The 25,078-nt window shown below is 36.7% G+C and overlaps 1 protein-coding gene across 5 annotated transcripts in view; it reads right to left on the bottom strand.

The window, feature by feature from the left end:
- The window catches only part of LOC311287784 (adhesion G protein-coupled receptor L3), a 308,150-nt gene that overhangs the window by 105,435 nt on the left and 177,637 nt on the right, over nucleotides 1-25,078 (bottom strand). For all 5 annotated transcript variants that reach the window (XM_084404835.1, XM_084404834.1, XM_084404833.1 and 2 more), the window contains exon 6: nucleotides 6,970-7,770. In XM_084404835.1, the coding sequence (XP_084260961.1) occupies nucleotides 6,970-7,770 (801 nt within the window). The remainder of the gene's footprint in view (nucleotides 1-6,969; nucleotides 7,771-25,078) is intronic.

The raw sequence follows: 25,078 nt of genomic DNA on the forward strand, positions 1-25,078 counted from the left end.
GCTTATATTGATTAGGCTATATAATAGAGAAGTTGTTGTTGTCTGATGGTATTAGAAGATTCCAGATTATATTCCAGTTTTGTCATTTGAGGTGTCAAATGACATTTGTCAGTTTTGGCAAATGATTTTGCATTCTAAAGCCGAGTTCCGGATCTGATGATGATTTCATAATTAGACACTGATTTCATGACTCTGCTTACTTTGGTCTCTGATGCTGATTTTGCAGATTCCAAATTAATTATGATATCATGTTAAATTTGCGCAATTCAATGTGATTCTGTCTGATGCTCACTTTGAATATTCATAATATGAATGTTATCTGATGTAGATTTTGATGCGCTCATGTGAAGTCTTCTATCTGATGCTGATTCTTCGAGATTCCATGGTGAATCTGTTAATTGATGCTGAATTTGAAAACCTCACTCGTTATACAGATTTTTGAAGATTACACAGAAACATATGAGACAGGAGTGAACACACATACACAAACAAAGACATACACAAGGTCACAGAAGCTCCACAAGGTCACAGAAGCTCACTCGTTATACAGATTTTTGAAGATTACACATAAACATATGAGACAGGAGTGAACACACATACACAAACAAAGACATACACAAGGCCACAGGAGCAGTAGCCTAGAAATCCAGACCTAAATCTAAAACATTAATGGTCTGGCGTCGACTAATGAAAATCGGCAAGCTCGAAGGGCGGCACCAAGCATGCATTTGAAAATCTCACTGCACGCAATTGGATAACACTACGACCAATCACAACAAGTTATCGCTTAGCTACTAGCTACCAGCGGAGCTAACTGGTAGATTAGACTCTTACCGTATCCGGTCGGCAAAACAGCAAAAACGCCCTTCTTGCAAAGGGACGATTCGAGCGCCGTCTTCTGTTCCTCTTTTAGAGAAAAAGTCTAAATCTTTCATTGTAGCGGCCAAAGCCGTTTCAAACAAATCCAGAGCCATCTTGCCATGTTTACTAATGACTTCGACGTCGCAGACGTCGCTGTCGTCATCTCGCCTCTGGCCCGCCTATATCAGAAAACCCGATGTGATTGGTGCAGCTCAGATAGAGGGGCATATTTAATGAGCATCATTACTCGACACCAGAGTAACTCGCTGAGCAAATTCAACTTGTGCTCTCGCGAGAACTCTGGATTACCAGGGTACAGGAGCAGGGCAATGAGGACAGATGTTGTAAGCACAGTGTTCATCTCTCTCTTGACTGCCTCTATAGAGGAACTAAAGCTGGAGAGGGAACGCGGGGAGGGGGGTGATAAAGTGCGACACACTTGTGCCCGTGAGCCAGGGGATTTTCAACAGTGAGTAATGGAGCTGTGTGCAGTGATAAAACCAGCCTCCAGCCAAATGCTCCCTGAAACCTAAAACATATAGAGGAGCTAAAGATAAACGTACAATACTGTATGAATTAAATAGGCGAGGCGAGATCCTGTCCAAAGTCATATTTCACCCGAAAATCAACAGAATGTCACGGTTCAGGGGCCTCATTTATAACCGTTGCGTATACGCACACAACAAGCCCTGAAAGAGGTGTGCGCCACTTCCGAAGCATAAATTGTGATTCATAAAAACAAACTTGACGGGAAAATTTGTGCACCTGCATGCAAACTCAAACGTTTTGGAGACGGAGCAGTTTGGCGACACCGATGGTGAGCTGAGGGACTGACGGCAAATGAAGGAAAACCACTTTAAAGATGCTGTAGGACATCTGGGAAAATGCTAACTTTAGCCTAATAGCACTAAAAGTGTACATCCCACCCTCCCTGCAAATCGCCATCCAAAGTCACGCCTCCTGAAAGCATGAACGCACACAGCCAAGAAGACCGGAGACAACGTTACTTCAGTACATCATGTGTCTTTCACCGGTGAGAAACCTTTACAGTACAGTGAGTAGCAGTACTACAATACCAAACGCAAAAAAAACAAAAAAAACGTTTTTTCCTGCATAGAGACGGCCGCCTCCGTCAAATTTTGTGCCGCCTCCGGCTCTCTACAAAACTCGGAACCGGACAAATGGAAAAGATTAAGAAAAACTTTCTCAGAAATGCATTTTATACTATTTGATTTATTTAGTCAAAAACAAGGCAAGGATAGGCTACAACATTATTTTTAGCAATGTAATGAGACGGCACATCTGAATCTCATATTTTCCTAATGTCTTGTACCATTAAACATGGTATCACGTGGATGAATATGCATATGCAAATGATATGCAGATGATGATATGCATAGTAAAACTAGGAGTTGTAAGCTCTATATATGGTTATTTCGGGGAGGAGAAGGGGTGGAGATGCATGTGCGCACAATCTTCCGCTGACTGGGATTTATGAAGGTAATTTAGCTCAGGTTCTGGCGCTACGCACGGTTTTATAAGTCAAAATATGTTTTGGCCTACACCATTTTTGGCTTTCAGGTACACATACACTTTTAGTAGGGATCCTACGCACAGTTTTATAAATGAGACCCCAGATCTGTATTTTCACTTCTGTTGTCTTCCTATCGTGTCTTTCAGATTTGGGAGTGACTTACTCATTCGGCAGCCAAAGCACCTGATCAGATGATGAGGTTAATCAAGCCTGTTCTCACCTGTTGACGATTTGGTTCCCCTATATACAGTACCTCAGTGTTTGCGTCATTCCCTGTCAGATCGTTGTTCTTGTCTGACCGTGTTGTTTTTCTCATCTACAATTTATATTCGTTCTTCCCTTCTCTTCGTGATTCGATTCACTCCACGTTGGATTTCCAGTCATTCACTACCTGCATGAATACAGATTGGACTGTCTGACTGATTCTCCCTGCTCAAGTTCATCTGTCATTTGGAAATGTCTTCATCCCTCAGGCCTTTGTGAATTATTTCTTAGTGGACTAAATAACTATTTTATTGCGCTCTGCGTTTGGGTTCTGTCTGTTTACGGGTATGACACAGAAGCTTGTTCAGGACCATTAAGATTTTCTGCATTGTGACATTATTTTCAAAACATTTAAGCACATTTCCCCCAAAATTTTCATAACCACAATTTATCAAATTTTTTTTTTTTCTCTCAATGATGATACCCATTTGATTCTCATGACTCAGTTTTGATTCAGTTTTTAACAATAGCTTTCAATATTTCATAAAAAATAAACATTTATTTATAGGCCCTTTACTAAATGGCACACTTGCTATGTACTTGTGGTCCTGTGATGATTCTACAGGTGACTTACGGGCGACCTCTTTCTGGCTGCTATGTGCCAGCATTGAGACTTTTCATTGTTTGTGAGATCTGTTTGTCAGTCTGTGCATTGCTGGTGGAAATGTTTCAGTGACTCTTTCTGAACTTTATCGTGTTTTACTGTTCGAGCTACATGAATGCTTTATAAGTGAGTCATTGAATTGTTTACTCAACCAGTTCCATTTAAAGTTGGTATTAAAAGGAAGCTGTGATAGACTTTTCTTGCTATTGTGACGTTTCGAGTGAAACGGCTTCTTGAACAAGACAAAATATAGGATAAGATTAGATTTTTTTCCATGGGGAAGTGATTGGATGGTTGTGGTTTGCGAGTTAGTCAAGTAACTAGTTGGCGAGTAACCACAGCAAGCATCAGGATGGGTTAATCCCATGTCAGTAACTGTGAGGGGAAGTTATTTTCTTTAAATATCACGAGGCACATTAAATGATGTGCTCAGATAAATCATTTATAATAAATACTTCAATATTCCATAAAAAAGAAAAAAAAAATAGGAATTGTCCATTTTGATTTTATAGTCATTTTAAAACACTGATGTATCCAATAAATTAAATACATGAATGTTGCTCAGAGATGCAATGTTTGATCTTTGTTTGCAACTATTTTCAGTGCAGCACTGTTGATCTACAGCAATATTACAATTGTAAGTGTGTTGTTCTGAATATCAGAATTGCTGTAATTCGACCACAGGTATTTAAAGCTGTGCTGATATTCAGAACAATAACACTGTTGCTTGTATTTTGATTAATTATGTCACTAAGTCTAAAACCTTAAATATCTTAAACCTAAAAACCTTATAAAGAAATGCATCTTATAATTCAGTTTCTGGAACATCTTTGCATTTGGGGAGCATCTATGCATACAGTATGTTCACTAGGTCTTGAAACAGTAATAGTGAACAGAAGCACATCAAAAGAGTCACCTTCAGATGAAGGTTTCAAGGTTAATCATGCCACAGGTTTTGTGTGTTCAGAGGAGAGAGCGCACACATACGTGCACACACACACACACACACACACACACACACACACACACACACACACACACTGCTGCTCTCTCTGCATGTGTAATTGAGAATGTTCTGAGTGTCTGACTGCTTGTAAGAGCGTCTCATATCACACAATCATTTAATAAGATCAACACAAGCCTTCCTCAGCGAAACACACACCACAGCCACACACACAACATAATCTATGCAAGGGTTCGAACGACTGCACTGCAAGCATGTCTGTGCCATTAAACTGAATGTGTTATTATTCAAAAGTAAACAGTTTCTAAACTTGGTCAGCAATAATCTCTTCAAGCTATGAAAGCTTATTTCCACCATGGAATAAAAAAATAAAAAAAGGTAATTGCAACTTTTGTATAATTATGTACAATATAAACTATATCCTGTCTAATATTATTAAAAAAACAAGTAGCACATGTACCGGTATGATAAAAAAAGGAAGTGAAGACAATCTCTTTCTGAAAGCAGTCAGTAAAGAGCAGAAGCTTGAGTGATGACGGTTCATGACAGGCTGAGAGTGTAAATGTGATGTGGCCGCAACAGTTTCCTCACTGTCAAAAACACTTTTATTCAACTGTGTCTGATATTTTGGCATACAGATCAAATGCAACAAGGACATAACATTCAATGCATGCCCTCCAAACCTCTGCTGTCGTCAGGGAAACATAATTGTGACTTTGGACATGGATTTGTCTGTCACTGAAAACGAAGGCTTTCATTAAGAAAATAATCTTCTTGTTAGAGCTTAGTGGCTAAAGAGAATATCACTACTACTATTTCTCACAATAAATTCTGTTCTTTTGATATATATATACATATACATATCTTACTGACCCCAAACTTCATTTAAAAACTTCATTTGATTTTACAAAACAGTAAAATATTTGTAAAATAAAAAATGTGGTGGTAATTATGATACTTTGCCTGAAAAAGAGGGTGACTGAGAAAAAAAAGGGTGGAATGCAATTAGAATACTTTGTAAGCTATTTGACTTGTTTTCCTTTAGTGACGACCTAATGCATCTTCTGCATATTACTGTGCAGAAGTCAATGTGTTTCCCACGGTCTTAGTGAAGATGTTTATGAAAGTTTTCTTTCTTTAAAAAGCTTTTAATTAAATGGCGAAAGGAATCTCACACATTGAGTACCATTCGCTCTATAATTACCGCCAGCCCAGGCGACTACATTCTGACTTTCAGTAATAAGCCACGAACTTCCCCTCCACTAACTTCACTAGATGCTTTCCAATTAAAGAGGACATTCAAAACTTTCTGGTCTAACCAATAACTCAAGCAAACACCATTGAAGCTCATTCTATCTGTGTGCCGCCCGCAGACACTAAACAACTCATTTAACTAAATCAAAGGCAATGTTTCCAACTGCAGCACTAAAATGTTTCACTAAAATGTCATTAGTAACTGTGTTAGTTTAAAGAAGGAGGGGTGAATCTCATGAAAACATGTCCTATATTTCACCCTAAAATTAAAAGAAATGAAGTATCATATTTTGCATAACGGCAATAAATAGCCTACATTTATTGTTTTGCATTGTGACATTATGCTACATTTAAACTGTATACAATACATTCCCAAATATGTTGATTCTCATTAGGTTTTTGTTCCTATAATTTGTATAGTTAGTTAAGCTACATTTTAATTGAAATGCAATATAAATTAAAGCTGCAGTCCATAGTTTTTCCTCTTTGTCTCCATCTCTGTTCGAAATCTGGTATTGCAGTTATTCGCGGAATTATCAACTATACGTGGGTTGTGCCTCGGCACGGCACAGCGCGGATAAATCCAATGTTTTGAGGAGAATGTGCGGCTGTCAGTCTACGCGCCGTTGTGGATCCTGTCATTCGGAATCACAGATTCTACTTTTTGGAAGTATGACCAACATAAGAATTTTCACCAGAAAATGTAATCTGAACAAGTAATTAACATCCACTTTTGTTCTGACCAACTAAGGGGAAAAAAGCATTGCAGTAAATCGCGCTGATTAAATCTAACGATCGCTTATCATATCACGTCAAACCTTGCAAATTATACTTTGTTCTCAAATTGTTAATGTTAACAACATCAGCATTGTGTGACATCATTTAATGGCCTTCCGATATTATCCTTGTCTCTTTTTTTTATGTAGCCACTTCGAAGTCTGAAGTCTTTTGCATTTTACAACGGGTGAAAAAATGTATTTTGGATAATTTTTAACCCAAAAAAGTTACGGAATGCAGCTTTAAGAAAGTAAAAACAAATAATATGATGTACTGAATAAATACTTTACAATTTACTGTAGAAACAGGAAGTTGGGGCTTTAGTTAGGGTTTTATTCCTATATATACACATGGAAGGGTTTTATAACATTTTGTTAACGTTAAAGCTGTGATGACCATGAATTTGTCAACTTCTAGGAGTACGTTAGCAAGTTGAACATAATAACTGAACTACAAGCCACAACACGTAAACAACCCCAGACAGCAACAAAGTGTCGGCCCATATCTGGGCCGTGTGGTATCCCCATGTGTACCAGATGTGGGCCGGATCTCGGCCGACACCATGTTGCTGTCTGGGACATTGATTCCATAGGGTCTTTCTGGTTATTTTCTTTTAATTTTGCTGTGCAATAAAACATTTTTGCAATTCATTCCGAGAAAAATAGTTTCAAAATAAATAACAAAAATTCATGCAAACGTTCCAGCTCTTACCTAGCCTGTTGTCCAGTACTCCAAAATCCAGGGAATATTTGACCACGTGGTAGTTATTCCACACATAAAGCAGATTATCTCTGGGATTATAATCCACGGCGGCGATGTACTGGTACGAGTTTGGGAAAAAGATGTCCAGATAGCCATCTTTGCTCAGCTCCGTGTTGTAGATGTAGTCGATTTTATTCCCAGTGGATTCGCTATCGTCGTCTTCGTAGACGCTCTTGACCACGTACAAGATTCCACAGATCATGAAAGCGTTGGAAGCAGAGCGTTTGTCGTAGGCCGTATCCCATGTTCCCTCCACCCGAAGCGTGTACGGGTTCAGCTGGCTGATCACAATCCGTCCGTTGTTTTGTTCCGTGGCATAAATCACCCAAAGTCCGTTCTCGTCCACTGCCAAATCGATATCCGACTTGCCGCCCCAACGGTATGGAGACGTATCGTGGTAGTTCGCGCTAGCAATGATGGCCTCACCGCTCTTGATGCGAGTGCGCAGATCGAACTTGACGATATTCCGCGTGCGCTCCTTGTTGAAGAACAGCGCGCCGTCGTAGACGACAAACCCAGTGCCGTCCACCCGATGGGGAAGTTTGTAGGTGGTCGTGGGTCGGCCTGCAACAAAGTCCTCTTTGCTGGAGTATTCGGTGAGGGTGTCTGTGCGATACGGCGTCCAGGGCATGTAATAGATCTTATCTGAGGCCTGAAGGGGGTCTTTACACCAAGCTCCAGACTGGTGGTCCGATTCAAACAGATGCTCGCTCTGATAAACGCCACGCAGGAGCCCTGGGCACAAGAAAACTACAAACAAACAGAGAGAGAAAGACAAGTGAGCAAGGGTTTGAAAGCATCAAGCCTCTTCACTTTATGACCATTTTCATTTATCTGTATGGATAAGATGGATAACATCTCACTGCCGTGTACACAATGGCATGATAAGTTAGAAATGTGTTGTTAAGGAGACACATTTGGGCTGCTTTCAATGATCCATTACATTATATAAAAGGAACCCGATAAACAGATTATGCCAAGTTACGAGAATGACAATCCTTCACAGTTCTTAAACATAAACGCAGCTCTCATAAACCGCTGATACTCTCTTGTATTTCTGCTCGACTAGATTGTGCCATATCATTTTCACTAGACAATGACTGGTACTCTCACAATGTGGCACATTACATCTGCTGCATACTGCATTATTGTATCTTATTCTAGCCAAGATGCGTTCGTTTAGATATGATGTTGGATGACTGCCTGACTGATGTTAAAATAACAGTTATGGGTTATAGACTTTGAAGAGAGCAGTATCATATTTGTTGCTATTTGAATTTGAATTTGTAACATGATTAGTAACATGCTTTTTAGTTAAATTTAGATTCTGCTAATATATCCCAGGGGTTGATACGGCCTTCTTATGATTTAACTTTAGTTACAAATGTCTTTTATATAGATTTTATTGCTTTGCCCTTTACTTTTTGAATGCTAAAAAAAACGATAAAAAAAAAAACATAAAGATACAATAAATGTGTCAATAAATAATACACATGAATAAACAGAGAAAAAAATATATATTTTAATATTTATTGGTTGGAGATAATTCCTAATGTATTCCCTAATAAAGCTTTATCTTTTTTTTTTTACCAAATTATGCAAGAAGGGTGAGAATATATTTTAAATATAAAGTATAACATATGAACTAAATTGTGTAAAATGAACCATTGCAATATGTAAAATGTTCTATGAGATGATAATGTATTATATTTATAATTAAATATATAACAATTATTTAAAACTGCAATAATATCTCACAATATTTCTGTTTTTACTGTATTTCTGATCAAGTAAAGGGAGCCCTGGTGAGCAGATACAACTTCTTTCTATATATAATGTAATCTTTAAGAAAGAAATTCAAGTAATGAATGAAAAGCTGCTGTATGAAGACTTGGAATACAGCCTCATAGTGACGATATTTTGTTATTGTTTATTTATTTATATACACTGGGGGAAAAAAAATGGTTGTTTAAACTAAAATAAATAAGTGTTTGTGCTGCCTTAAAATTTTAAGTCAACTCAAATATCCAAGTTGTCACTTAGTACAGATTTCAATTTGACTAAACTTAAAATTTTAAGGTTTAAAATTTTTAACTTAGCTTACACGACAACAATAACGGTATCGGTTTCAAAAACGTACACTTTGAAACCTGGTTTCAAAAGTTTGCATTTGCAGGCCCCCAAAACGCTATTGTCATGTAAATAAACGGCCAAAATGCATAAGACGTTTTCCGTTTTTAGCTAAAAGCGGTGCCGTGTAAACGGCCCCTTGCTCTTGGAGGTCCACTATCCCAGAGAGTTTAGCTCTAGATCTAATTAAGCACACCTGAAGCAGCTGATCAAGGTCTTCAGGGTTACTAGAATCTTCCAGACAGTTTGGCTCTAAACTCTCTCCCTCGTGCAGCAGGATTGTGCACATGCAGAAAGATTGCATTTAAACTTGAAGTTGGCATTTCAAATTTTGATAAATAAGAGCGAGCTCATTAATGACAGCTGGTCAAAGGGGCCAGAGGCCACTGAGACATAATAATGAGCTTATTCTTATTACAATCTGAACGGATTCCATCCCGATGCTAAGATATTATCAATTTGTGTCATCTTGATTTATTGCGTCTGTGCGCACAAAACTAATAATAAGAGTATTTTCTTCCATTTGGGTCCGCTCTAACCAGCCATGCAGCATCAGAACAGAAAGATTGTGTTTCTTTCCAGGGCTTTAGCCCCGGAGAAATTGATTAAACCCAAGGCCTGACTGCGGCAATCCATACACTTAACCAGATTAGGTTAGAAATATATAAACTCATTCCAATTAATTTCCTGCGAGGGGTCAAATCTGTTGATACCAAAGACAGTGTAATCTACAGAGACAGCGGTAACTGAGCAGCAGGTTCGGGCCGTGTGCGTCTGTGATTGCATTACTAAATCTATGATATTTACGATAGCAGAAAAGCTCAGAACGGTCAATAAATTAAAGCTAAACTGCGCTCTGCCCACAGATGGAAGCTTCCGCCATGTGTGGGTGTTTCTATGGGCACTTTCATGTCCCAGGGGTTGATTTTTATGAAAACAATAAAAATGACTTGTTAAATGTTTTACCTTTAGTTTTCATTGTTTTACTTCAAATGCCTTTCATGCTGATTTTATTGCTTCACCTTTACTTTCAAAGCTAAACTACGAAAATTCATCATGAAAAAAAAAGACATAGTAAAGTAAACCATTTCAATATTTATAGCATGAAGATAATTACTATTTTATTATAATTATAAACATATTTTTTTCCCTTTATAAAGTTTATATAAAGTTACTTTTTACATTTTTTTTATACCAAATTATGCAAGATGAGTGAAAATGTATTTAAAATATAAGATTTAAACAAAACAGAGAACCAGTATAATATTTATTGAATGAAAATGATTTGTGAAGATAATTAATTTCTTGTAATAATTTATTCCTTAATAATGTATAAAAAATATACTAAATTGAGTAAAATAAACCTTTTCTTTTCAACATGTATGGTGTGAAAATTATTTGTGTGCAGATAAGTCATAATTAATCATTTTTAATTATTATTATTATTATTAATTATTATTATTAACATTAATTCCCAAATAAAGCTATATCTAAAGTAAGATCGTACCCTTTTTAAACCAAATTATGCAAGAAAAGTGCATATATTCTTAAGTACATTAAATAAACTAGTGAGTTTGGAAAAAGGTTTTTTAAGAAATGTATTTCCCAAACGTCCAAAGGGCCAAAATTGGCTATAGTTGAGGAAACCTCATTTTGTTCCTTGTTATTGTGAAAAATAAACCTTCCTTTGCCTCTGCGATTGAGTCCATCAGCTCCACTAGGAAGTCTGATCATCTCTGAGCGAGAAAATGATACAGCGCTGAACGCTTACACAGGTATTATAAAAGTTAATGAAGTGGGTCGTTCAGCTCTAGCGTCAGCCCCATTATAAGGCTACTAAAACCTGTCTCGTATCTGAAACTTACCACACATACAACACACACAAACCGTCAAGCACTGAAAAACACATACACAACTTTCTGATTGTCCATCTAGAGGATTACAGTGATATACAGTGAACGGCTATATCAGAAAACAAGTGCGCTAGTCTGTATCTCAAACCTGCATTTAAAGTGAAGCCCCACTGTTATCATTATCAACATCACATCACTCTATTGATGCTGACCAGAGCACAGCTACACACAGATTTAAGTTTTTCTAGAAGGTGTTAAAGCGACAGACGCTGCTCCAGATGGGCTGCAGGAGCACGAGACCAAGGATTCTGAATGGGTGAAAAAAGGTGAAGAAAAGGTTGTCAAGGAATAGTTATATATTATATTAATTCCAAAAATAAACAGCCCGTTTGAATTTACTCACTGAAAATAACATTTTAAAACCGCAGCGTCTTTTTTAATCAGTGGAACACTAAATGAGATTTTTTTTACAGAATGTGTTTTTCTTTCCCCATTGTAATTGTTTTTAGATTGATGAAAAAAAAAAAAAAAAAAAAAATGACAGTGAGGTAAGATAAATAAAGGAATTTTAAATACATTCTCTGAAAACAAGTTTTACAATTTTGCTTTAGTAAGTTTACCTTGTTTTAATGATGTTTAGATACATTTGTCAGATTTTTTGTATGATTTCTACTTATTAGTCTTTTAGGTCTGCCACTACTGCAAAAAAAAAAAAAAAAAAAAAAAGAAGTATATAATATATATTCATAAATATTTTTGTCATATTTTCCGGAAAAATATTCCATATCAACTTTTCGTCCCCCACTGCATTTATTGTTTAGATTTATGAAAACGAGCTTTGGTATATTGTGAAAATGTGCTTAAATAAATGTATCTTTAAATTTATGTATCTATTTAAAGGGATACTCCACTTTTTTTGGAAATAGGCTCATTTTACAACTCCCCCAGAGTTAAACGGTTGAGTTTTACCGTTTTCGAATCCATTCAGCCGATCTCCGGGTCTGAACTTTTAGCAGTACCACTTTTAGCATAGCTTAGCATAGATCATTGATTCGGACAAGACCATTAGCATCTCTCTCAAAAAAATGACCAAAGAGTTTCCATATTTTTCCTATTTAAAACTTGACTCTTCTGTAGTTACATCGTGTACTAAGACCGACGGAAAATGAAAAGTTGCGATTTTCTAGGCTGATATGGCTAGGAACTATACTCTCATTCCTGCGTAATAAGCAAGAAACTTTGCTGCCGTACCATGAGTCCAGCAGGCGTAATGATATGACGCAGCGCCTGAAAATAGTCCCCAGCTCGGTAGACTATAGGGTCAACTATTTTCAGGCGCTACGTCATATCATTACTAGTCAACTAATAACGAGTAGTCATACAAGCTCCAATTCACAGTGGCCTTATCAGTAAAGCTTAAAAATGACAAAGAATGATGGCTATACGTGTCTTCTGAAGTCATACGACAGCTTTGAGTGACAAAAATTTAAGTCGGCAGTAACTGGTGAGGCTCTTAAATATCAGTCTGTTCCTTATGCAAAGCTTCCGTTTGGCTTGTGTACAATAATGTGTATAATTCATATGGACCCCTTGTATGAAGTTTTGTTGTTTTTGGAGCTTGACAACCCTCAGTGCTTGCATTTTATGGGAAAGCACAATATGCATATTCTGCAGAATGTGTTTCACTGAAGAAAAGTCATTTGGGGAGTAAAAGAGGCTTTATTATTTGGTGAACTTTTGCTTTTAATATGAATACAGGCAGAGTAGGCTAGAGGAAAACATCAGAAAGAGATGAGGAGGAAGAGAAGAAGAAAGTGTAGGTGTAGGACAAGAGGAACATACACCATCAACCGAGTTGCTCAGTGTTTTAATGCTCATCTCTGTTGCTCATCTCTCATCTCCACCTCATGTCAATCTATCCTGAACCTCTGATCTCAGACCAGCTGCCCATTACAGTCACTGATCTGATGAACTATACAGCATCGTTAGCCAACTATGGTCACAAGTTCTGTCGTTATCAACAGTTCAACGAGTTGGTGTTTCCCGAAACCACAGTTCCAACGAACATTCGCAAACACCATTGCAAAGTTGTGTGGTTGGAACGACAGCTCTCGACCTGTGGTCACAAGCATAGTTTCTTGTTTGCATGACATGGACTTAATAAATATTTATCTTGAGCAAAATAAGCAAGCTGACATTCAATATAATCTATTTATTTTATTTAGAATATATACATTATGTCATGTACTGTACGTCTTTTAGTTTGTCAAGAGATTTAAAGCGCCGTTTTTTGAACAGTGTGCATGTGCATACGTGTTCTAGTACGTTATAAAGAATTCTGGGAATAAAGCTAAATATTTGAGAAAAAAATGTGAATTAGTCCTCAGATGCCATGTCCGTAATTTATAGCAAAAACAATAAAAATAAAATTGGCATTAATTCGGTTTCAAACAGATTAGTTAAAATAAGTTTTTACTCCACCACCTGTGTGACATCACACTGTATATAATTATAGGATCAATAAGTTATGACTTATGTTTTTAGATTGCTTTAATTCATCAAAATAAGTTAAGCAATTTTCAACTTTTTTATGTTATACAAGATTCAACTCATTTTTTAACAGTTAGTTTAATGTCATTTAAGATGAAATGACTTAAACATCCAAGTTGATTGTACTTAAAAATTTAAGACAGTTTACTTAAAATTTACTTTATTTTTATTTTATTTTTACAGTGCATTAACCAACGTGGTTGAACGACAAATTGCGACAATACGGTCGTGACTAGCTAGTTGATTTATTGAACGTTGCATCGTCCTACGGTAGTTAAGCAGCGAGTTACGTCGCTGTACGGGAAACACACCCCTGGTTGATCGACCTCCAGTAGCGGATCATGTTTCTGACAGCAGGGGAAAACAAAAATCAAAAGCTACATCAAAATAATATGCAACTAATCACATAATCATGCAGTTACGATAATAAATTGTCAAATAACAACTTTTAAAAGGGAGGAGAAAACACTTCCCATTTATTGTGGTGTCAATTTCAAATGTCTTTACTCAAATTTTGTATCAATTTAAAGGTACACTATGTAATTGTTCGCCACTAGAGGTCGTTTATTCAAAACAAAGGCGTAGCTTGATGACGCCTTAATTTCGCAGAATCATGGGAGTTGTTGTCTTCACCTCTACAGCCGGGTATGTGGGGTAACGCAGCGCTTTTTTATCATATTATATACATTTGAGTGTGATGAAAGTTGTTATAATGCTACTCTGTGCATTCGCTCGGCGGCTGCTATATGAGACACACTGCAGTGAGCTAGATCGATATTAGGCATGGTAAATATGGTACTCGCGGTAAATCAAGAAAACGAGATTTAAACAAAAAGACTAACTGTGTTGAGCTGTATAACAACGATTAGTTTTCTGTCGATGAATGTATCAAAACAGTTGCTCACCTGTCTAATACACAATATATTAAAGCGTCTTTGGTGTCTCCATGGTTTCTACAGAATAAAACCGAGAGTAACGCGTTTATGATGTAATTGATAGGCGATGCACGGACACGGTCCGTGTCCTGGTTAAAACTGCTTATTTCTCTGGATTTAAACATTCGTAGAAACATTTGGGATAATGTAAGTACACAAATCAACAAAATATAGAACACTGTTCTAGTGGCTTTTGGATATTTTGAACTAAAAATCTTACATAGTGTGCCTTTAATGTGAACGACACACCAATTTCTTTAATAAAAAGTGTGTGGTTGTGTGTGTAAATAAAACTATTTTGGTTCATATTCATCTGCCACTTGGTAGAAGCTGGTCAAATTAGACAGATGACAACATGGATGAGATGTGTGATGTGCTACAAAAATAATCATGACCCAGTGTGTTGTGTGTGATGATTCAACGGCTGCTGAGAACACGAAACGATCAAAATTCAAGAGGCCGTTGGAAACCAAAATGGTCACATTTCCTATTCAGCCTGCCAAGTTAATGTTTTGGAATATTTCATGGTGATATTAATACGTTTGTTTTTAAGGGCTTTTTTTTTTTTTTTTTTTGCACTTGATTTTTGAGTCAGTTGTGAAAACACTGATTCAGACCAAATGCAAAACTGCCAGAGATCTACACATCTGGAAATTTGTAACTCTGTGTTAGTGTGTGTGTGTGTGTGTGTGTGTGTGTGTGTGTGTGTGTGTGTGTGTGTGTGTGTGTGTGTGTGTGTGTGTGTGTGTGTGTGTGTGTGTGTGTGTGTGTGTGTGTGTGTGTGTGTGTGTGTGTGTGAGAGAGAGAGAGAGAGAGTTATAGCAGTTCTTATGTTCTGTTTCTCATCTGATGGTGTCACCCTGAAGGTTAGCAGCACTATCATCATAATGATGTCATTTAAAATGCTGTCAGCTCATTGGCTGGGTTATTGATTGGGCTTCACTGGATGTTTTAAATGGGAATTAGATTATGAATATCATTACTGTTAAAGTGCTAACGGGGGGTTGCGAGCACTTAGCCGATACACTGATGCTATAAGATCTAATTACCTGGCAGATGAAAAAGGATTCATAATATGTATAGGCCTGAACAGACAAACTCAACGTACGCATGAAGCGTGTCTGAATGCCGAGGCAAATTCAACAACAAATGCTGCCGTATTTGAAGCAAAATTATACAAGTTTTGTCATAAATTCAGGATGAAACTAATAAATATTAATTAAATGTTTTTTTTGTATTTTTTTTTGTTTTTTTGTCTTGTATTATTGCATAACCAGCAAACCTGCATATCAGTGAGTGTGCTTTGATGCGCAATCTTAATGTGATTATGATTAAGGTTTACAAAATGGACATAAAGGTTGCAGGTTGTTTAAACAAAAAATTATTGATTGTTCTCTGCTTGTAAACAAAATGTTCATTTCAAACATTTTTTTTCTTGTGGTTTCTTTTTTACCAGATAGGACTTTTAAAAAAAAAATCTTTATCAGTATTTATATACTGAGTATAAACATCAGTGTTTTGTTGTGCTTGACACCTCACTAATAAGAATTTACTAATAATTTAATAACTAATTTACTACATTTTCAATAGTGGGACAGTAACGCAGCACTTTTCAAAAAATGGAAGCTTTCCCAGTAATAATACATTTTTTTTCAATGGATATTGCACATTATCGCGATCTGAAGCAATAATGAAACCTCTCTCTCTCTCTCTCTCTCTCAAGTCACATTGAGAAGTCTGATTCATTTTAATGAGTTCCCTTGGACTGTTCGTTTAAATTGCTTTTAAATGGTTTCAAAAACGAGTCATCTCTAGTTTCCCAAGAGGTCCCTTCAAAACAGTTTATGATTTTTTTTTTGCTAAATAAATTTTTTATGAAATAAACATGCTGATCATTTCTAATTTCTATTCAGTTATGTAAATTAGGGTGTTTGTTTGTTTTATTACTATTTACTATCATTTCAAGTGTTAGCTCATTTGCATGTGTTTGCAAGTTTGATGCTGTCTGCCTAATTGAGTTTTTGCGTGCCTGATATATGCAGCTTTGATTTATTTATTTTTATTGTATATATATATAATGCTAGTGCAAACAAACAAACAAACAAACAAAAAAAATAAAATAAAAAGATTAAAAAAAATAAATAAAAAAACTCCTTTAAAAACACAAACATTAATATATGGCATCACGTTGCACTCATATTCATCCAATAAAATGCTTTGTAAAATAGAAATGTCACATGATCTTTTTTCTTTTTCTACATTTTCAGCAGCACCAGAAGAAGAGCATTATAACACACATGAACTGAAATGAGGGTGAACACTATGAGAAAACATGAGCCCACCACAGCACCATCTCCGCCACATACATAACATTTCCTCCAATAACATATAATATTACCAAACACACAGTGTGTTTGACTTTTAAATATCACTGTAACATAGAGCCAGTGTCAAAAAGAATCTCTCTAGTAATGATTAAATGTATGATGGTTTACTTGAGAAAATGTTAAACATGTTGCGAGGGAACCAACATACAGATGCTATACGGGGTGAAAGAAACACGTCTTTACCTTTCTGTTCCACCTCTATTTTTAGGCATGGAGGAGAAAAAACAGAGACAAAGAGAGAATATCAGAGCAATAAAATAATGCTTGGACTTTTTCTTCTTTTCCAGAACTACCTGAGAATAAAAGAAACCATAAGCATCTGTTCTTGTGTTACAATGAAGTCGGGTGCAAACTGTGTGATTTTTGCTTGTCAGATTGTGTGACATCAGACTGTCAGACTCTATGATACACATCTTTGTCACGATTGACAGTGTCAGACTCAAGCTAGATTCCCAAAATTTGCCTCAGATTTGTCTCAGAATTCATATGTTGTGCACCCGACTAAACACAAGAAATAAAACATATTTGCGTACCAGCAAACCATTCAGCAGAGTCCTGTGGAGAAACAGAAAAACTCGAATTATAGAGAGAGTGTGTGTGTGTGTGTGTGTGTGTGTGTGTCTGTCTAAGGAAGGAGTACTGTAAATGAATAAAACAGTGAGTTATGAAAGAGAATTCAGCATTGAAATCAAACAGTGAGTCACGCGCTGACATGTCACATCATTAATCACATAAATCTGTTTATGAAACAACATTCATACAGTAATTTGTTAATGTGTATGTGAGGTATTTTTAACTAAAGTTTAAGGACAAACAATAGCTTGGAAGTAAGAGAAATCTCACAAAACCTCTGTTTCTATTTCAAATAAAAGCTTATCATTTAAACCTTCATCAAAGAATCCTGAATGTATCAGTATCAGTTTCCACACAACGAAGCAGCACAACTGTTTTCAACATTAATAAGAAGAAGAAATGTTTGTTGAGCAGCAATTAGGATGATATTATGATGATTTCTGAAGGATCATGTGAAAATTCAGTATGCATCACAGGGAAAAAATACATTTTACAATATATTCAAATATAAAACAGTTATTTTAAATTGTAATTATACAAAATACAGTAGTTAATATACAAATAACATTATATTATAAAAAATAAAAACATCGTTCAGTATGTTTTGGTTTACGAGGACACAGGAAGGACAGAGGAGGACAGGGGAAGGACAACCACCTTAACGTTGTAATCACATACAGACACACACGCACGCACACACACACACACACGCACACACACAATGGCTAAACGTGTGTTTATGTGCAAGTATGCATGATCTGTTCTATAATTATTTATTTTGATAAAACAGGATTAACCTGATTACCACCCAAACAGTAAAAAAAAAAAAAAAAAAAGGCCAGCTAGAGAGAACTCTTTCATAAATCCTTATGAGCTGCCTTGTTGTTCACATTGGTAGACACCTTTTAATGGTTTCCATAAGAACCCTAGCATTCTTGACTCAATTTTAATGGAAATGATTGCATAATAGTTTCATGTTTAATGGGTTATTTGATTTCTTTTTTCTTCTGTTTAACGAGCTGTTTAATTCAGAAAATGTATTTTAAAGTCCCCCTGTGGTGAAAATCAAGTTTTTAATGTTGTTTATATGTCTATGCGGTGTTTATAATATGCTTTAAGACAAACCATGTGCAAATTCATAAATCAACACGATTGCTGAGTATTTTCTCATTAAACCTGCAGTGAAAGAAAAATCGCCATAATTCCTTCCATCACAAACTACCATGTAACCAATCACGTCACGTGGGGGGCGGGCTTTAGCATATCATTAACTATGACCGCTCTGAAGCAGTGGAGTCTCAAGAGAAGCCAGGTTATCCTGGTATGTTTTTCTGTTGCTATGAAAAAGTGGGTACTTTTAGCAATATAGCGGGTTAATTATGTATGTATATTATGATGTTATGATGAACTATATGCCTGACGTTCTATGATGTTCAAAGCATTTCTAAGGATGCTGATGTTTAAATGGTAGACTGAGATGGCGAACAGGAACATGGTTTGAGTAACATTAGTAACACATTATTAGCTGGTTGATAACTTAGTCAAGCAAAAGGCTAATCATATATATATCCATAGATCCGCGTATACCTAAATGAAGCAAGGGTGTTAATCTGAATTAATCTAAAAAAAAAAAAAAAAAACATTTAAATATGTCATTCTGGTGATCAAAGATGAGATTTAAGGGATACAATTATTGACTACAGGGGGACTTTAAAAAAAAAATGAAATAAAACAAATTTAGTTAATTAAAACTAAGTCCATTAAATGATCCCATGGTGGAACCCCTAAAAGAGGGGTATCCAAAATTGGTCCTGGAGTAAGATCTTGATCAGCTGATTCAGGTGTGTTTAGTTGGGGTTGGAGCTGAACTCTGCAGGACAGTGGCCCTCAAGGAACTGAGTTGTGCACCCCTGTTCTATATAGACGCTTTACATACCTGCCAACCTTGAAATTATTTTTTGCGTACCGACGGGGGGGGGGGGGGGGGGGGCTTACTACTATGACGACGACGACGGGGGGGTTGTGGACGACGACTACTCACATGCATTATATTGCATTGCATAAAATGTGTGCAATGCAATATAATGCAGTATAAAATATAAAATATAAAACCCCTATAAAACTGTAAAAAGAAAATTTACAATTAAGATAGCCTACTTAATTTATTATTCAAATATCCAAATATGATACTAAATACCACAGGGAAAAGGGCTTCTATTTGTGACGTACTGTCTTTGCCTTTGAACATTGCGCATTTTAAACAGGACACGCATTAGCTGAATAAATGTTACCCAATACAAACATATTTATAGAAAACAGTTGACAATGATTAGACAGGAGTCCAATAATAGCATAACGAATCACTTATTCTAAAAATAATCAAGTATACCGGTAAGTTAGACGAATCCGACATAAGGGCTGTTAACAGTAAAACGTTCGTCATTTAACGAATTTTAAAAACAAGGATGGATAATACAAAATGCTTTCTGGCATTTTGACAAAAAAAAAACAAAAAAAAAAACAAGCAAGAACAAAATTTAAACTTAGCCAGTCAAATTACATTTTACAATTATCTTCTCTTCTTTGTGCGCGCGTCCGTGTTTGTGAGAGAGAGCTCGCGCAGCACTGATACAACGCGGTAGTAGCCTACTTTTTAATCTGTAACGAACGCGCTAGTTTTCATACAAAATAAATATGTAACATAATTAGGTAGGCTACTTTAGTTATTATTAACACAATAACGTAACACATGAAGGCTACGTTTCTTAGCACTGAGAATTAATTAATAAACGCCTGTTTCTCCAGACTCGCGCTTATCCGTAATCTACAAATCACATCACTTTCATAATCACTAAGCCATAGCGATTTCAAGTTTATTAAGATTTATCGTTCAGCATTTCTTGAGCATTTTATTATTTGCATGGCTGAATGATGTCTTCCTCTTTTCTGAGTGACCATGAAGAACGGAGTATTTTAAGATAATGCGATCCGTGTGATCATCGAATCCATAGGATTACGTTAACTCAGTACAATATTTCAACTTTCCATATCGAGCCCAGCCCAGGCCGTTTACCTTCAGGAGTCAGATCAGATGTACAATGACTACTGTACTGTCCTCGCTTATGAAATCAGCCAGACTGCGGGCCGCGGGAGTGGAAGGCGGATCGAGCGGGATTCTTTATTGGTGTCGATTTTCAGTCTCTTTTTAATGATAGGCCTTACGCATCTGTCAATCATCCCCGCTTGCTATTTGGGGAATGAATCCAGCGCTATGATTGGTCGAACTCTTCTTCTTTTGCTGTTGCTTGATTTGAGGACTGCGCATGCAGAGGCGTCACCAGGTTTTTGCGTAGTTTAGACTAACAAATCGTACCAGCGTACTTCGAAGTCAAAATGCGTATCCGCTACGCAAAATGCGTACAGGTTGGCAGGTCTGGCTTTATATGATGAACAGATTGAATTTAGGCTTTTTTTCACATTTAAACTTTCAGCGAAAATAAACTGAAGCTCAACCGAACCTGCTTGACGCACAAGAACGAACCTCATTGGTTCTTGCTGAAGCTCAAACGTGCTGCGTAACACACTAGAAAAAACCTCATTGGTTCTCGCACGTCAAGCGAACATGTTTGAGCTTCAGTTTACCACAACTGATGTGGGAGTTGATGAATATGTATATGTGAATAACAGCCTAAATTAAATCTGTTCATCATATAAAGCGATCAAGTCTCTTCAGAAAATTCTGATTAAACCCCTCATTCATATGGATTAGCTTTACGATCTCTTTAAGAACTTTTTAAAGCATCAAAGTGTCAGTTGCGTAGCTGTCAATGGAGGGACAGAAAGCTCTCAGATTTCATAAAAAATATCTTCATTTGTGTTTCTGAAGATGATCAAAAGTCTTGTGGGTTTGGAACGACACAAGGGTGAGTAGGCCTAAATGATGACAGAAACTTCATATTTGGGTGAACCAAAATGGTAAGCGGGTAAGTAAATTGATTCACAATCTAATTAAAAATTATAGAACAAACATGGACAAATGTAACCAAAAAAAAAAAAAAAAGATGTATTATTGCTTTGTTCTAAATAATTTTAACTTTACTGACTGCTTAATTTTCCACTAGACAGGCACCTTACCAGATTGTGGAACTGAGCTTCTATTTCTGATTCATTCATAAATGTGCTCATGTTGGCATGAGGCAATGTGGGCGGAGCTTATTGACATAAGGTGTCAGAAGACCCCTAAAATCAAGGTCACCATAGCGAGGACCAGCAAGTTGCCATGGACACCACTCTGCTGCCATGGGGACCAGCTGGGTTTCATTGTCCAAGAGAAATCATGTAATTGTGAGACAAGGTCATTTCTCTAACACACACATGCACACACACACACACACACACACACACACACACACACACACGCACACGCACACGCACACGCACACACGCACACGCACACCTCAAGCCAGAGGGTATCAAAGTGATTAGAGATTCAAAGACTGCAAGGAGATTATTTTTAGAGGTGTGTCTGTAGCACAACAGCTCAAAATCACACTACACAAATTCAACATGAAAAGGAACGTGAGACGAGGCCCCGCCCACAAGCTGTGATGTCATACACAAGCCTATAGAGCTGGTAAGTCCCGCCCCCTTCGCTAACCCCGCTGGACCTCTAGGTTGAAAAATCGTCAATGCAAGTGAATGGGAGAAAATAATTATTTGAATTGTGCCATGAATGTGAACATATGTTGTCTGTGAATTTTTTATATAATCTTTCGTGTAAAGAATGCTACAATTTAGCGGGTAGAAGTTTGATACGGTTAGACTTTGTGTGAGAGCACTTTGTGGACTACAACTCTTCGCTGCTTTCGACGCGTTTGAAACGTCACCACCATTCGCACACGGACACTAGCTCACGGATCCCGCTAAACATGACTGTGTCTTTGGTGCACTTCACCGCCTTCTAAGGACAAAATCGTTGAGGTTGGCGAAAACCACGGGTAAGTCAACTTTATGGGGTGACGTCACATAGGCGACATGTAGTCTTTCTCGTTGTGTCTTTTCCACAACTGCTAGCCAAAGAATCATACAATATACTGTCAAACTCGTAACATGAAAAATTATATAAAAAATTCACAGACAACATATGTTCACATTCATGGCACAATTCAAACGGGACCAGAAAATAATTATTTTCTCCCATTCACTTGCATTGACGATTTTTCAACCTAGAGGTCCAGCGGGGTTTTACGGAAGGGGCGGGACTTACCAGCTCTATTGCACCTTTAAGTGTGAACTGAAAGTAATGTTTTTGGAAACTTAATTGCATGTTAATTGCAATAACATGAACATGTATTATAGTTAATTTAAATGTATCTTTAGTGTAATTTCATAATTGCACTGTTGTACCTGCAGTTCAGTGGTAATCACACTAAAAATATGTCTATTTAAATTTGAATTTTTTTTAAATATATTAACTTTAAAGATAATATCGCATGAAATATGAAATTAAAATCAAATTGTACTGTCGAGCTTATTAATAAGCATTTATAGTAAACTAAAAGACAGTATTGAAATATTTTTGTAATTACACATTTAATTTGATAATATATAAAATTATAAAAATATAATCAAGTACTTGACGTGCTTTAGCATGGTAGTCAACACATCAAAAAGAGTGTACTTCACTAAAATATGACGAAAGATTATAAGTTAGGAAACTGTTAAATACTCTCATTAAATGGCCTTTTATTTCATTAATATTATTATCTGCAAGTCGTTTTTTTTTACTTTTACTTTTAAAAGTGTACATTCAGTAAAGTTATGTGCACTAGTTTTTCACAAGGGACGAGACTGACAGTGAAGTTATTTTAGGTAATACTATTTTATTTAGCACATTCTGGGCTGAAATATTCTCGGCTCGCGAGTGACGCTCCTACTGTCATCCTTTCCCACCACCTGTCATAGAAACTTTTCATCATCCAATCAATTCCAGATGGATCCATCTCATATTTTATCTTTGAATATGCTGCTTCCCTCTGAAATTGATCACATTACGCAAGTAAAATGTGAATGGCATTTCACACTGACTTTAAGTCTGTGCTAAACGGCTGATTAGAAACGTGTTTTGTCTCCTGATTTCAGTGAAATGCTTCATTAAGAGCAAGAAAATAGGTGTATTAAGAGCCATTTTCAAGTTGTCAGATAAAGTCCAAACTAGCAACAGCCTTAAAGTCGGATTAAACCGTTTGCTATTTGACCTCTAAGGTGGCGGGGCAAGTGTTGTTGTGGCCTGTCTATGCAGTGAATTGAATATGAATGAATCAAAATGTGTGTGTAGCTGATAAGAGTAAACATATTAGAGCATGTCAGCACAGATGATTTAGCGACTACAGGCTACAGGTTTTTCACTGGCTGAGCTGAGCACACACACACACACACACACACACACACACACACACACACACACGTCAGAGTGAATCCAGCACATTTCCTCAAGTGTCCAGGTGTCTTCCATCACTACAGGCAACTACATCACTTGAACCATGTCAATGCATCAATCACCAAGGCAACCGTGTTACAACTAGCATGTCAATACATGACAATCATTTTGACTCGCAGAGAGAGAGAGAGAGAGAGAGTGGGGTCATGACGGCTGTCAACAGCATGTCTGGGAAAAGAAATACAGTCAAATCAAAGAAATACGTTTTTATACCTTTGTTTAGAGTCAATAATAAAGCCTTTTTATTTATTTCACATTACTACTACTACTACTACTATTTACATGCAGACATTGTCCTCATGACAATTAAGCAAATATCTCATCAAGTAAAAATGTATTTATTTATTACATATTATTAATAATAATAATTACTAATGGTTTCTAATTATTATCATTATTATTTATTTATATATCATTATTATATATTTAATAATGATGATAATAATAATAATAATATTGTTATTATTGTTGTTATTAATAATAATAATAATAATAATAGCTATTATTATTATTAAAGCAGCACCAGGTAACTTTTCAACCTTCATAATATATTTCCAAGACTCTTGTGATGGTACATCGACTTACAATAGGTTGAATGACACTTCTGCCATAGCCTGACGGGGTCTGTATCGTTTTTAATCGTACTTTTAAACTTCGGGGTTCGGGTAGTAACACCCGAGCACAAAAAGAACTACAAATTTCGACTGCTTTACGGCATAGGCTACCTCACTCCCCCCAACACGTCCTCACAAGCTGTTGGACTTGTAAGTATATTGCTTATATTGTATATCACTCGGACAAGCTTTCACTGGTTGGTGTGAGCTAAAAAGCACCTGGCGTTCTTGTTGATGGATTAGTAACTTAGACATCTTCGGAGGCTAGCTGTGCTTGTTCGATGTCCGACGATTTGTAACGCGTTGTGTTTATTCCCCAATCAAACTCGTGTAACTGTCTGTCACACGTTGTACCGTCCACAGCATTACTTGATAGACAAAAATAGGACAAGAATGAGCATCAAACAGAAACAACCCGCTTACGGTGTGTTCGAGGCGCACACATACAATACAGACTGCGACAGTTAAACAGGGCGCGCGCAGCTCTTAAAGGGGACACACCTTATTTCCACTCGTT

Source organism: Rutilus rutilus, assembly GCF_951802725.1.
Source record: "Rutilus rutilus genome assembly, chromosome: 3".
NCBI classification, from domain to species: domain Eukaryota; kingdom Metazoa; phylum Chordata; class Actinopteri; order Cypriniformes; family Leuciscidae; genus Rutilus; species Rutilus rutilus.